The sequence below is a fragment of the Sander lucioperca genome, chromosome 3, assembly GCF_008315115.2.
Source record: "Sander lucioperca isolate FBNREF2018 chromosome 3, SLUC_FBN_1.2, whole genome shotgun sequence".
NCBI lineage: Eukaryota > Metazoa > Chordata > Actinopteri > Perciformes > Percidae > Sander > Sander lucioperca.
In genome coordinates this window covers 27,939,456-27,954,591 of record NC_050175.1, presented here as the reverse complement: position 1 = coordinate 27,954,591, position 15,136 = coordinate 27,939,456, and the positions used below count along the sequence as shown (strand labels likewise).

Here is a 15,136-nt window from a genome sequence, read left to right as displayed (position 1 = left end):
CCCTAATTGCATTTTAACATACTACATTTATATACCAAACCTACAGTAGGCCTAGCTAGGCTACGTGCAGAACATTGTATGTTATTTCAGAAGTGAAAGAATGGCTTTTGTTGTGGATTTGCTTTACCCTGAGCTCGAGGAGAGACTTCACTCGCTCGCTATGTTCGCTCGTCTGAATCAGATCGACCACTCATAACAACCTAGCCGGCTGATTCGGCTGACTCGCGGGATTGACTGACTCCCACGAGAACTCACGAGTCATCAACAACTCACGAGTCCTTGATGACTCGTGAGTTGTCGACAACTCATGAGTTGTCTGTGAGCCGAGCCGAGGCAAGCTTGTAATGTTTCGGACTGTCTGCTCGACCTAATTGCATTTAACATACTACATTTATACACCAAATACACAACACTCGCTCGTCTGAATCAGATCCACTCATATAGCCGGCTGATTCGCGCGAGAACTCATGAATCACCGACAACTCACGAGCCCTCGTTGACTCGTGAATCCCATGGTCTGCAAGTTTCTGGCTCTGCGTCTGCGGGTCGGGACTGTCTCTCTGCTCACTGAGTTGACTTGTGGAGTTGCTCTTGCCTACGAAATTGTAAGTTATAAAGCTTTTTGCAGCTAAGATGGCTAGCATAGTAGAAGCTAATGTTGCAAGAGGTTTGTGTGTGGCGCTGTAAACATTTTAGATTGAATTGTAGTAGGACTCAACTGAGCCGGGTTAATGATACTAGAGACTCGCGATTCGTGAGTCAATTTAAAGACTCGGGTTAAAGATCCGAGTGAATCACGACTCAAACAGGTTTACAACAGATCCCGTTGCTCTGGACGGAGACCAGTGAAGGATATTAGAAGCACTTTTCCGGTGATGGCTGAGCGTTACTGCGCAGCCTCCAACTGAGAGAGACGACGTAAATGTGACGTGAGCAACCTGTCTGAAAGTTGTAAGTCTTCTGGTAGCTGTGCCCAATCATTCCCAATCTTGCAGAGATGGAGAGCGTAGGTATATGTAAGGAGATAACATAGGCACAGGCTAATTATTGCTAACTAAAATGCTAGTTAACATTAGTAATTAAACTTAAACAGCTAATGTAAGATCAAACTGCCTGCAAGCTTCTCCTGTACTGTACGGTAATTTATCTACTATGTGATAGTAAGTTGCGTGGTTATGACACAATCATTAGCCTATTTTTACAAAAACGTCTACTACGGAGCCATAACGTGAGGTACAAGGTAATGGAGCCTTTTATACATTGTCGTGTTTCTTTAGAAATAAACAATGGACAAATAGAATCTTTAAATGCTTCAGATGTAAAGTTATTCGCTGTCAAAGTGACGTCAAAATGAATGGCAGTCAATGGAATGCTAACGGGAGGTGATGGCTTGTTAGCATCAAAATGGCGCCATAGGAGCTACCATAGACGGTATATAAACTGGACCAACAGATCCCGTTGCTCTGGACGGAGACCAGTGAAGGATATTAGAAGCACTTTTCCGGTGAGCGCTGAGCGTCACTGCGCAGCCTCCAACTGAGAGAGACGACGTAAATGTGACGTGAGCAACCTGTCTGAAAGTTGTAAGTCTTCTGGTAGCTGTGCCAAGAGAAATCTCAATCATTCCCAAGCTTGCAGAGACGGAGAGCGTAGGTATATGTAAGGAGATAACATAGGCACAGGCTAATTATTGCTAACTAAAATGCTAGTTAACATTAGTAATTAAAGTTAAACAGCGAACGTAAGTCGAAACTGCCTGCGAGCTTCTCCTGTACTGTACGGTAATTCCTCTACCAAAGAATTTCTAATAAGGGAAGAAGTTCCACTCTCTCTTTACTTTCAGCTTCTGAATTGGTTGCAGTTCCACCAGAGTTCCATATAGGGGGCGCTCACAGGCCAGTGCAGAATGAATGGGACTCTATGGAGCTATACCCCTCAAAATCCACTTTTCTCATGATATAATTTTTTGTCTAGTAATTTGAATGTTGCATTCGAAAGGGGAGGCTAAGAAAATACACACTGCTGGGTATTTTAAAGTGGCTTTTTTGTTCTAAAAAGCCTTTTAAAATGTCAATGACGTCATACACATATACGGCCAGAGATTCTGCTTTACGGCAAGCTCTGAGTCGCTTCCTTTTTTCTCTTGAGGCATCGACAACACAGCTGACAGGTTAGGCTCTCCCTGTCAATACACGTGCTAGAAAGAGGTTTGCTAATGTTTTAAAGACCACGCCGAAATATTCACTCTGGCATTCTGGTTCTGCTTCGGATGCCATCAAGCGGGATCTCCAATCGTAATCAGTCCTTCACTGACCAATGAGCATTCATTAGCAGAATGCTAGCGTGTTATGGGCAACAACGACACAATCTGTAAGAAATCAAAAGGACATACTCGTTCATTCAACTTTTGACCTATAATCCATGTTGAACTTGCAAAAACTACAATCAAATCTGAGATTTCTCAACGACAATCAGGCGAAAGAGACAAATTTAGCCGTCTAGCTCCATAGAGTCCCATTCATTTTGCACTGGACCGTGATCACCCCCAGTGGAACTCTGGTGGAACTGCAACCAAATTCGGTACAATGGGGCTGAATAGGGAGTGGAGCGGCTTTCCGTAGACCGGCTTTGCCTCTACTATGCGACAGTAATTCGCGTGGTTATGACATGCGACAAAACAGCCTATTTTTTACAAAAACGTCTGCTACGGAGCCATAACGTGAGGTACAAGGTAATGGAGCCTTTTATACATTGTCATGTTTCTTTAGAAATAAACAATGGACAAATAGAGTCTTTGAACGCTTCAGATGTAAAGTTATTCGCTGTCGAAGTGGCGCCAAAATGAACGGCAGTCAATGGAATGCTAACGGGGGGTTATCGCTTTGTAGCATTAAAATGGCGCCATAGGAGCTACCATAGACAGTATATAAGAAAGGAGCTACGCATTCCGAGGAGAAGCTTACCCCCTTGGGGTGACAACTACTGCTTCTTCTTCTTCTTCTTCTTCTTCTTCTTTGGGGTTTTACGGCAGCCGGCATCCAAAAAGTTGAATTGCTGCCATCTATGGAACTAGCACCTTAGTGCACTATATCCTGTTATTACAGCCCAGTGTCTATTAACCTGTGACAATAAAGCCTAGCCTATGTTATGAAGTGTAATTAGGTGTTAGTACTGACTGTTAAGAACAATCTACATCCTGTTTGGTAATTATTGTTTTTTTGTGAAATATTGAATACTTTTACCTCTTTGGGCCTTGAATTATTTTTGAAACCATGAATTTTAGATGGGGAATATCTCTTTGGTGGAACTTTGACCAACTCATCTGACACGTAACAAGGAGATGTTATCTATGCTTTTATGAATCCATTTGTCTTGTTGCTGTACTAATTCAATTTTACAATATGTTGTAGGCCTATATGTAACTCTTGTTTATGGCATAGTGTATTTTTTTCTGCTGTGTAATCACTTTGTTGTACAGGTTTTGAGTGGTTCCCAATTGCTTCCAATAAAAATCTTAAAGACCAACGTCTAGTTTAGCTTGGCTCACTGCATAGCTGTGCACCTACAGAAATAGTGAGGGTAGAAGAAATGCAATCATAAATGTTGGTAATTCTAGCTTTTGACCAAACAAGTCTGCAGTTATAAATGTAATTAGGGTAATCTATAGAAGGTAAATAGTCAAAAGGTCAATTTGAGAGGACTTTCTGATGCACTAAAGCTAAAAAGACAAAGCAAGTATACTGGAGGAGTACAAACATCAATCAGAGGTTGTTTTTCAAACCTGGCAACCCTAAAGTTATTCTTACTAACTTTCTTGCAACTGATCTGCACAGCATTAGTAAAAAAAAAAAAAAAAAAATCATGCATAATATTAATCTTATAAATATAATATCATAGTTACGTTTTAGGCTACAGCAGGAGCTTTGTGTCTATTTTACCAAGGCTGAAATGCATTTGAAAAAAAAAAAACATAAAATCGTGCATTAATAAGAATGAGATTCTAATTGAGACAACATTATTAATAATAAATAGAATAACTTCATTTAAAGGAATAAATAAATAAATAAAGTGATCTTACTTGTCTTTTTCCGTTGGTAACGTTATTAATTATATTAATATATATTATATATATATATATATATATTTTTTTTTTTTTATGACCAGCAGATGGTACCCTACCACCAAATTTCACTAGCCACTTTCGCCACACTGTGCACTTTGCAGCAGCACACTCGAGCACACTACACGAAAAAAAGTTGATGACGACATTTTTATGCGCCGGATATGTTGACCTCATCAGAAGCCCCAAATGCTGATGTGTTACAAGAAATCAGACCGCAGGGAGACCATACTTCTATAAGGGAGAGTTTTGAGTTTCTTCTTTGATGCAGTAATAATATAGCTAGTACCGGGGAGAATCGGCGGTGGGTCACAGGTCGATGTCAAAGAAGGCGCAGTGGAAGAGATCAACAGCAGCGGCTCAGAGAGCGAATGGCGGTGAGAGAAACACAGTATAGATTTCTTTATATAGATTCTATGGCTGCAACAGAGACACGGATGCAGCGACAACTGACTGGTTCACTTCTATATTATATAACGGTCTGATTAGAGCTGACGCTGCTGTGCAAAGTGACTCAGTTACAGTGACACCACAAGCTGCAGAAGAAGCTAACAGTTGGTCTGTGTGGGGAATAATAAATACATAAGAATATGATTTATATGGCAGTGTTTCCCCCAATAACCATGATATTTGACGAAGCTGAATCACAGTTAAGATAAGTCAAAATGTTGCATGAAGCAGGTTTAATCTCTTCCAGGTAGTATGTTTTACGAGAGAAACAAATTCTTAAACTACTTCACAACTTACAACAATTTGATTTGATGGATTTGATTCCCAAGGTTATGTGAATGCCCCATTATTATTTAGGTTTTATTTCTGATTAGCTTTTATAAACTTCACAACTCTACAGGTTTGCAGATTAAGTGAGGTCTCAATTATTGTTATTGAGCAGAAACCGTAAAATGAATGCATGATAATGCATGATAATGCTGAATCTGCGTTCTGTGTTTTGCCCCACAGCCCAAAGGGAAAGTTGGCACAAAGGGGAAGAAGCAGATCTATGAGGAGAACGAGGCAACGCTGAAGTTCTACACCAGAGTCATCCTAGGAGCTAACGTAAGAACCTCAATGCTGTTTATGAGTTGTTTCAGTCAGAAGAAAGTGTCACACAGTCCTTGAAAGGGGGGTGTCACATTTAGGCCCTGTTTACACATACATGGTTATTTTGAAAAATGGAGACATTTCCCTTCGTTTGTGCCCTTCGTTTACACGCAAACGGAAAATTGGCCTCTGAAAACGGAGTGGAGAGTGGAGATTTTGGAAAACTTTGTTTGCACGTTTGCATGTAACCTGAGACAAACGGAGGTTTAGACAGCCGAGGAAGAGAATAGAGAGGAAGTGATTCGTTGCTCTTGTTGCTATTTTTGGGATTCTGATTGGCTAACGTGGGCTTGAGCTTCTCGTTACACTGTCACCTACAAGTTTGGCGTGCTCTTGACGGCACTGACGGCATATATACACGGGTACATGTAAACGAACACTTTTCTGAAAACGGAGAGGTTGAAATGTCCGTTTTATGAAAATAGCCGGCCACGTGTAAACATAGCATTAGGTTAGTTCACTGATGTCTATGTTCCCATTATTGTTCTTATTGTCAAACTTCAGTTCTTCAAATAACAGTTCTGCAAGTTGCTTGAATCAATGCAGACCTGTATTGTTTCACTTTCTAACACCAGATCCAATTTTAGACTTGACTGTATGTTTTAAGGTGTGTCACATTATTTTATGTTTACACTTTAATGTGAAATACAGTGTGTTGACCTGTCAGTTGTTTCAGTTTAGGGCTGTAACTAACGATTATTTTCATAGTCGATTAATCTGTCGATTATTTTCTCGATTAATCGATTAGTTGTTTGATCTATAAAAATGTCAAAACATGGTGAAAAACATGAATCAGTGTTTCCTAAAAAGCCTAAGATGACGTCCTCAAATGTCTTGTTTTGTCCAAAACTCAAAGATATTCAGTTTACTGTCACAAAGGAGAGAAGAAACTAGAAGATATTCACATTTAACAAGCTGGAATCAGAGAAATCTGATTTTTTTTAATAAAAAAATGACACAAACGATTAAGCGATTATCAAAATAGTTGGCGATTAATTTAATAGTTGACAACTAATCGATTAATCGATTCATCGTTGCACCTCTATTTCAGTTACAAATTAGGATTGGGCAATATAGATAATATCCTCTTTCATAGCATAAGTAATTTTCAGTTGTGATATTGATAAATATATCTTTTATATATAGTAAAAAATGACCATAATGTAGTTCTGCTCATTGGTTTGCAACAATGGCTGCACTGGCCTAATATTACCAGAGATATTAAACAAATCCAGACTTTGGTATAGAAAAATCTTTGATGGATTTTACTGTAGGGCTTAAACTAACAATTATTTTCATAACCGATTAATCTGAGTATTTTCTCTATTAATCACGTAATCGTTTAATCTCTGAAATGTATCAGAGGCCGCAGTGTAAATCCTGAAGATATTCATATACGTCATATACGAAAAAGAAAAACAGCAAATCATCACATTTGAGAAGCTGGAACCAGATAATGTTTGACATATTTGCTTAAAAAAACGCTAAAATGATTGAATCATTATTTTTAAAATAATTGCAGATTTAAACTACTAATTGAGTAATCGACCAATCAATGGAGCTCTATTATACTGTCATATCGTTCAACCCCATTTCAAATATACTGCTCTTCCTGCACAGGCAATATATACTGCCGTAAATCTTGTGGTTTTCTACAGTTCGTCTACATTTTGGACATGGGTGAGTGTAAATAATCAAGATGATTTAAAATCTCAATATACCACAAATCTAATGTACCACTAACTTCCTGGCCCTAACACCTTGTATGCCTCCTGTAGCTGCTGCTTGTGTTCGCATTAGCAGTGTATGTCGGGAGCTACCGCTCCATGTCTGCCATGGCCAAGGCGGTGTTTGCTGAGGATGGGAGTCTCCTGGACGGAGGAATAGACTTAAACATGGAGCAGGGAATGGCGGAGTAAGTAAGATGAGATACATGCCAAAATATAAATATGATGCCAAATATAATTCAAATATACTGGGGAGAGAACCTCCATCTTTAGTCTACATACACTATAAAAACAACTTGGACATGCACACAGTTTTATACTCATGTGTGTATTGAGAGCAGTCTGTCCTAACCCTCTGATTGATGGAGCATATTGGGGACGGGATGAGAAGTAGATGCTGTAGTGATATAATTACATGGCAAGTGAAAAATCAGCATCAATAAATTAGTACATTAGTTTCACTTCTCTATCAAAGAAACTAAATGTAATGTTCAGTAGAGTTTGTGCATTAATAATACAGAAGCTCTGGCCACATTTTTATGTTTTCTGCTGAACTTATGGAAGACACAATTATAATATATTATTTTCTTGCTAAATATAATAGTATGTGAATAAATACCAGTCATATTGTTTTTTTTTTCTGGTTGCAGAACCCCTGAATTCATTGTGTCCCCCTTTGCCTTTGCTGAAAGGCACAAAAGTTCTTATATGTGTGTACAGAAAAATGTCATTTTTCAGTGATAATTTATTGTGTGTGTGTTCTGTTTTTAGGCACCTGAAGGATGTTATTCTGCTCACAGCCATAGTTCAAGTGCTCAGCACAATCTCCTCTTATTTCTGGTATCTTTGGCTGCTGGTAAGAGGATGTTCTGTGTCCAGCTTCCCGGATAAATCCTTTATTTTCCTGCCTGATTCCTTTCACTTTCTGCTTTTCTCATGCCTCATAATTTTATCGTGTGTGTGTGTGTGTGTGTGTGTGTGTGTGTGTGTGTGTGTGTGTGTGTGTGTGTGTGTGTGTGTGTGTGTGTGTGTGTGTGTGTGTGTGTGTGTGTGTGTGTGTGTGTGTGTGTGTGTGTGTGTGTGTGTGTGTGTGTGTGTGTGTCAATCAGGCCCCGGCCCGAGCCATCCACCTGCTGTGGGTGAACTTCCTGGGCCCCTGGTTTATGGCAGAAAGCCCGTTGGCATCAGAGGAAGTGAATGAGAAGAAGCAGAAAAAACAAGAGCGCAGACAGACAAAGAGATTCTGATGCTGCAGGGCAGACGGAGCAGTATTTTTATACACAGAATCTAATATACAGATAGCGAGGAACTCATAAGTTATTCAGTAATTCAGAAAGAAATGTTGTTATTAAGCTAAACTCAATCCAAATCTGATAGCGTGGAATCTCCATGTTTGTTTTCCTTCTGCTTTCTCCTGTAATCTGATTTTCTCCCTAATTTATGAAATGAAATGTTCCCTATTTAGATAATGTCACGGTCCAGATCTCATTAATCCTCATACAGAGCTTTAAGAGTTTTTGGTGTTGCACAATCCTGTCACACTGCCCCCTGCAGATTTACATCAAATGTTCCACGCGATATAGTGACTAAAATGAGTCACTTGTCCATGCCACGTTTCTCATGGCATGTCTTTTATCTTTACTTTTACTTTATTTTTCAAAAAATGTCTCTAATGTGACAGAATTCATCAGTGATCCTTCATGACACAGCTGTTTCTGTTCTGTTCAAGTTTTAATAGGAAAATAACTTTTTTGCAATAAAAATATATCTCACTCCAGTATGTGGGGATGATCATATGTGTTTCAAGAAGTTTTTCAGTGTGTTTTCTTAACGTTATGTCTTTAGTCATGGCTTAAAGTACTGAGCAATTATTTTCAATTGTCCCAGGAGGCTAACATTTGCTTTTGGTGCCCTAATGAAATCTTTGGAGCATAATAAACACATTGGTTTTTAAAATGGCTAGGCCGTACATACTGCAAGGGGTTATGTAATTCTCATAGAAAAATGTGACTTAGCCTCATCAATCAAAAGTAGGAATGTTTGGTGAAAGAGGCATCCATGTTTTCTGATAAGAGCATCTAGAACTAGCTGTAACATAATTATCTTGGGAAAATGCTTAGTTCAGTTCTGTTGCTCAGACATAAACCTGTAAAAAACTGAACTGGATCAACGGAGATAGATTCTACCCGACCTATAAAACAAAAACTTGGCATGTTTCTAACAGTTGCGTGACAAGAGACGTAACAAACCCCGGGTAAATATTGGAGATGTATTTGAAAGATTGAGACCGCTTAGAGCCCAAAAGGATGCCGAGTTGGCTAATATCCTCCTGAACAGGTAAGCATTAGCTTCAGGCTAATTTATCACAGCAACTAGGGACGGGCATTTTATGTCATTTCAACATTTGTATAGTCACATTGAATTACATAGAGTACTGGAGTTGGTTACTCGCAAAAACAATTGAGACACAGCCAGTAAAGTGCTCCCGACTGGTCCTGGCTAACACCGCCATGCTAACACACCATAACTGCTAACGTTACCGGAGGACCAGGCAAGCGGGCCACGGCTGTTTACAACGTGTAGCCTGTTCAGCGGCCGTAGCTGACAACGGTGAGTTATTTTAAGCCAAGAAAGGGTGGCTGTAAATCAGGTAGAGAGAACCGTGAGTTTGCACTGTTTTTAGCTGTTCTTGCCGTAATTTTAAGCAGAGAAAGTGGGTCTATTAGTCGGTTAGAGACGACAGCAAGGTAGTGTTGTTTTTAGTGGTTGTTGCCGTAATTTTAAGCCGAGAAAGTGTCAGTCGGTTAGAGAGGACAGCAATTAGCGGTTGTTGCCGTAATTTTTATTCAGTCCAACTAACAGACCAAAATCCAAAAATATTCTATTTAGGCTACTTTGCTTAAATATTAAACAAATAATCGATTATCGAAACTATTGTTGATTCATTTCTGTTGATTGATTAATTGAGTCATTGTTTCAGCACTAGTATAGTTTTAAATTACTGACTATGATGTGTTTTGAGAGGATGTTCTTGATTCATAAAGAGTCATGCAATCCTTCAATTTGCATCTGAGAACAAAACGGTTAAAGACGTGAGCACTGCAGCCTCCTGAATGATGTGGCAGCTTCAGGCTTTAGGAGGACAGCAAGCAGCTTGTTATACATTATTATTTTAAATACAGTCTAAGATCATGTCAAGCTAATTAATGAAGTGGAACATCAGTTACTGGCTGCAACACTTCAACATGATCACCTGTTTTTTTTTAAACTGCTCACATATTTGAGATTAGAGATTTAAGATTAGAGTTGACAAATCAGCTCTTAGATGACAATTTAATCCCCAAATACTGAAGAAATGCCAACCACTTTTCTGTTTCCATCCGGTGAGTTGAGCCTTGTCCTCAGAGGGAAAATGTTGTTTATTATCAAGTCTACTAAGTGACTTTATTCTTTCTATCCAGTGTTGACAAAGTGTATTCAGTGATTATGTTCATGCTCAGACTCCAAAGAGACTGAGTGGGCTGGTAAAGCCCAGATCTGCTCCCAATATAATTACAGATTTCTCATTATTGTTACATTCATGCTTACCCAACCTTAACAAGCTACAACCTGCAGTGTTCAGGTTTGAAGAGGAATCACTGTGATGGTGTGAATCATGTTAAAGGGAAACAAAAACAGCAAGGCATTTACTTTAATTTAATACATACAGGAATTCAAACAGCTCTTTTCACTAAACTTCATTTTCTGAAATCCCCAGAAGCTTCTTTTTTTCTTTTCTTCAAAATGACTGCTTTTACTTTGCCTGTGTCCTGCCCTCCTTCATTCCTGCCCTGTGGTCCTATACTGTCTCTATTATAGGGTTATAAACAAAGTAACCAAAATTAGAGCAGCACGGCATCCAGTTGTCAGGGCCAATCCCAGATGTGGGCTTTGAGAGGGACCATGTTGCAGTGTAATTTAGTACTGGGGCCATTCACTTGCATGTAGCCCCACCCCCTCAAAAATCACATAAGTACTTTGTTTTTTCTGGCTGTAGGAAGATGTGCAGAAATGGGGATTTTACATGTTTATCTCAACCTATTGTCTGCTTAGAAACTCCCCAGTGAAAGCCTCGAAAAAATGTAACTTGTGGCTGAAAAAAAAACAAAACTCTAAGCTTTTGTACGCACACATACCGCATACCCCCTTTTTCCCTTTACTTTGAGGTGCAACACAAAACAGAGAGGTATCTCCTAAAATATATTGCTGCATATGAGAGTCTCGTCTTGGTTGCTGATTTAAGATCGAGAGAAAAGAAAAAGAGTGGGAGAGAGAGGTTCTTGTTTATCATGGCAGTAAAAAAGGGTTCATCCTGACAAGATGAAGTAGGGGAGTTGAGAAGGGAGAAGCTGCATTCCATTTCTGGCTTTGTATGTACAGTTTAAACCCATTATACCAGTGAGAGTAGAATAAATGCTTACAAGTTAACGAAAACCATTTAATCTAAGATAGAAAGCGGGGAAGGAATCAGTTGAAAAGGAGCCTTTTCTCATTGGCTCCAGCAGAACATATGGCCCTAACATTTCCGATCCCTTTACACTCACAGATCCAGACAAAACAGGAAATTGGGGGGCATTTGGGCAACAGTCGAGCCTTTGACCCTTGAACTACAGCGCTCCCAGTCTTTGAAGTGAAGAGAGAGAATCACAAGCAATTACATGTGATGCAGAGTGTGTTCCCTTGAACATTTAGCCTCCACTGTGTAAACAGAATCAGAGCTCTCTGAGTGTGTTTGGCTGAGCAGTGGGTGTAGTCAAGTTTATAATCTCTGCTCTGTTTCTACCTTGTTTTGACTAAAACTAAACTGACCCAAACACTTCTCACAGTTTGGGTTGTAGTGAAGGAAGGATTGGCTGGTATTAGTACAAGACACATATTTTAAATGTTTAATCCACATGTTTTCTTTAGCTAATTAGCAACAAATAAGCATCACTATTTCCAGCATCATCCTGAAGCACAAAGATGACACCGGCCAGGCAGCATTCACAGCTCTTATGGCCTTAAAAGGAAGCTGTGAAGAATTCCTGCCCCATTTGACGCGCGCGTGTGTGTGTGTGTGTGTGTGTGTGTGTGTGTGTGTGTGTGTGAATGCATCTTGAGCATCAGACTTGGTGGCAAATAGTCCACCGTCCTCAGAGATTGTCACCTCTGTTTATCATCTCGCTTCGTCCCCTGCCAGCCGGTCATCTGCTCCTGTTTGTCACCAGCTGAAGACAAATCAATAAAACCATAGACGTAATGTCTTATATGTTAATGTGCCACAGCTATTAGCAGGTTCATTTAAAAAAGTTTTTCTGGAACATACACTACCGGTCAAAAGTTTGGGGTCACAAATTTCCATTCCAGTCCATTATAGACAGAATACCAGCTGAGATCAGTTGCATTGTTTTTTTAACCAGGGCAGCAGTTTTCAGATGACATTATTTGCTTACATAATTGCAAAAGGGTTCTCCAATGTTTTCTCAGTTAGCCTTTTAAAATGATATCAGATTAGTAAACAGAATGTGCCTTTGGAACATTGGATGAATGGTTGCTGATAATGGGCAATGTAGATATTGCATTAAGGATCAGCCACTTCTTTCTACAACAGTCGAGAACCCTTTTGCAATTATGTAAGCACATAATGTAATCTGAAAACTGCTGCCCTGATTAAAAAAACAATGCAACTGATCTCAGCTGGTATTCTGTTTGTAATGGAGTGGAATGGAAATTTCTAAGTAACCCCAAACTTCACCCGGATCGTTGGTCTGATTGGTTGAAGGATATCCAATTGCGTACAGAGTCATTTGAACTATGCCCGTTGATCACGCCTCTTGTGCAGTAGAAAATACAGAGCAGAAAATACAGAGCAGACTCCCCAGACTCCCCATGTTCAATCTTAAAAGATTGAGCTTGGTCTGGTTGCCAGACTACTAATTCGGGATAACAGTGTGGAGAAAATGAGCTTACCAGACCTCTGTAGCCTGGTCCTTTTCTCTGCTTGAGGCCAGCAACTCTATGCTACATTAGCCGCTACCACACCAAAATCTCTGAGTACTCCCTCTACATTTTTTCACAATGAATGAATGAACGGATTGGATATTTTTGTTTAATTAGTGAAGTAATGATGATGCATGTCAATAATCAAGACTGTCCTCCCCTGGTAAACAATCCCATAGGTCGTTTGTACAAGCAGCAATTATGACGCATTTACGTTCATTGTTAGGCGGCGCCCTCTATTGGCCGTAGTCATTATTAAGGCAAAGCAGGATGTCATGACGTGATATTGAGACTCAGAAAGTTTGTTGAGCGTGGGTGACAGGTGAGGTGGATATGTCAAACAAACACAGGACTTTCACACAGGAGACCGGTGTCCATGTCCTGTTTTAAAATCCGTTTTGAAATAAAAGTAGACGGCGAGTTATTTTAACTTTAGTTAACAAACGGAACTACGTCACATTCTACGTCACATGCGTAATTATGTCATGTACTTATGCATGGAAGTGAAGTAACGTAACAAATGTACTGATTTGAACCCAAACCATGATCTTTTTTTAACGTAAACAAGTAGTTTGTGTGCCTAAACCTAACCAAACTGCGTCCCATTTCACAACGTTAACAACATGTTTTAAACAGCGACCATTACGTTAAGATATGAGAGCGGTCATATTTCCTGCCACCGCCAAGGGCTCTAATTAATCAAAAGGCTCCCATCGTATTAAAGGGTAGGAACAAATGACCTATGTGGTCGTATGGTTTGGAGCAACGCTCCTTCTAGTTACCTTTGTTGCAAGTCATACCCCATCGTCTCTCTCATCATCATGACTAAAACATCCTGAGGATCTCAAGGTTTGTTTTAGTCATTATTCTCAGTTCAGCCTTGTTAGGCTGTCTAGATTAAGTTAAGTTGTTAGGCCGTTGTCTGCCAAGTCATCACTGGAAAGGTTTTGAACTTGAAGGCATAACAAATTGTGTTTTGTACAAAAGTTGCTGGCTAAAGCAACCCCATGCAGCTGCCGTCTCCTGATTAAATACTCAACTGTCTGAGACTGTGAGGATTAGATTAACGTTAGTCTTGATTTAGAGACACATCATTTACATGTACAAGTGCTTAATTTGTGGATACATGTATTTGGACAAACTAATCAGAAGATGGGCAGAAATGTCAAGTTAATGATGAATGTTCTGCTCTGGAGCTAAATGGATCATAAATAATGCATGGTACACAGAGGAAGGTGTTACATTCACACTCTGAGTTTGTAATAGCTTGCACACACCGAGTCCAAATTCTCTCCAAACTCTTGTGACACTACATATTTCAATTATGTGTATTCCAGCAAATGTATTCGATGAGCCTTACATGCATGTTGTTGCTGTATGTCTGGCTTTTCTACACTTTTGTCCTTAATTTGCTATTCTGTCCTATCTCAGCCGAAAGTGTTTGTGTGGCGTTAGCTCACTTTCCTCACATTTAGCTCATTTTTCTCCGTTTAAGAAAGACATTTGTGTAAAATAACATGTTATATTGTCAACAATATGTTTATAAAAGTAAAATAAAAAGTTAAATCTTGAATCTAAGTATTAAATCTAAATGTTAAATGGTAAATCTAAATATTAAATCTAAATCTAAATATTAAATTTAAATGTAAAAACTTAACCCCTGATCACACTCAACCCCTTAATCCCTGCTCACACCACTGACCATGGATCAGCCATGGATCAGCAGGTGAAAAATGATAGAATATGCTATTTGCATATTATTATTAATTTTTTGTGGGGGGGGGCGAAAGTAATATAGTAATATAACGAGTAACATAACTAATTACTTTTAATACTAAGTAATAAATTATATTATTACCTTTTTTTAAGGAGAAGTAAGTAAAGAGTAATATATTACACTTTCTGAGTAATGTACACTGCTAACAACCATGATTTTGGGCCACAGTACATAAATGATGTATTTAAGTGTATTTGCTTATACTTTAAAAGCAGCACAGAACAGCGGCACCCTTGCAGCCTTGTGTGAAGGTGCTGACCACCACAATGTCCCTATTCAAATCTGGCCGTGGACCTTTTTTGCATATAAATCCCCCTCTCTGGCTTCCCATTTCCTGTTGTCTTTCTGCTGTAATCTGTCTAATAAATGCGTAAAATGCCATAAAATAGCACA

At 39.2% G+C, this 15,136-nt stretch overlaps 1 protein-coding gene across 1 annotated transcript; it reads left to right on the top strand.

Annotated features, from left to right (window-relative positions):
- Positions 1 to 4,231: 4,231 nt before the first annotated feature.
- On the top strand, positions 4,232 to 8,754 carry tmem208 (transmembrane protein 208). Its single transcript, XM_031290343.2, has 6 exons — positions 4,232 to 4,497; positions 5,081 to 5,176; positions 6,842 to 6,901; positions 7,000 to 7,136; positions 7,720 to 7,804; positions 8,058 to 8,754. Exons 1-6 carry the CDS (start codon positions 4,492 to 4,494, stop codon positions 8,193 to 8,195), a joined length of 522 nt encoding a protein of 173 aa, XP_031146203.1. The 5' UTR covers positions 4,232 to 4,491; the 3' UTR covers positions 8,196 to 8,754.
- The last annotated feature ends 6,382 nt before the right edge of the window (positions 8,755 to 15,136 follow it).

Bases quoted from the DNA above. Each gene is read 5' to 3' on its own strand.
- tmem208 (XM_031290343.2), top strand. The intron at 6,902-6,999 runs GTGAGTGTAAAT...TGCCTCCTGTAG, and splicing joins CGTCTACATTTTGGACATGG to CTGCTGCTTGTGTTCGCATT. The intron at 7,805-8,057 runs GTAAGAGGATGT...TGTGTCAATCAG, and splicing joins TCTGGTATCTTTGGCTGCTG to GCCCCGGCCCGAGCCATCCA.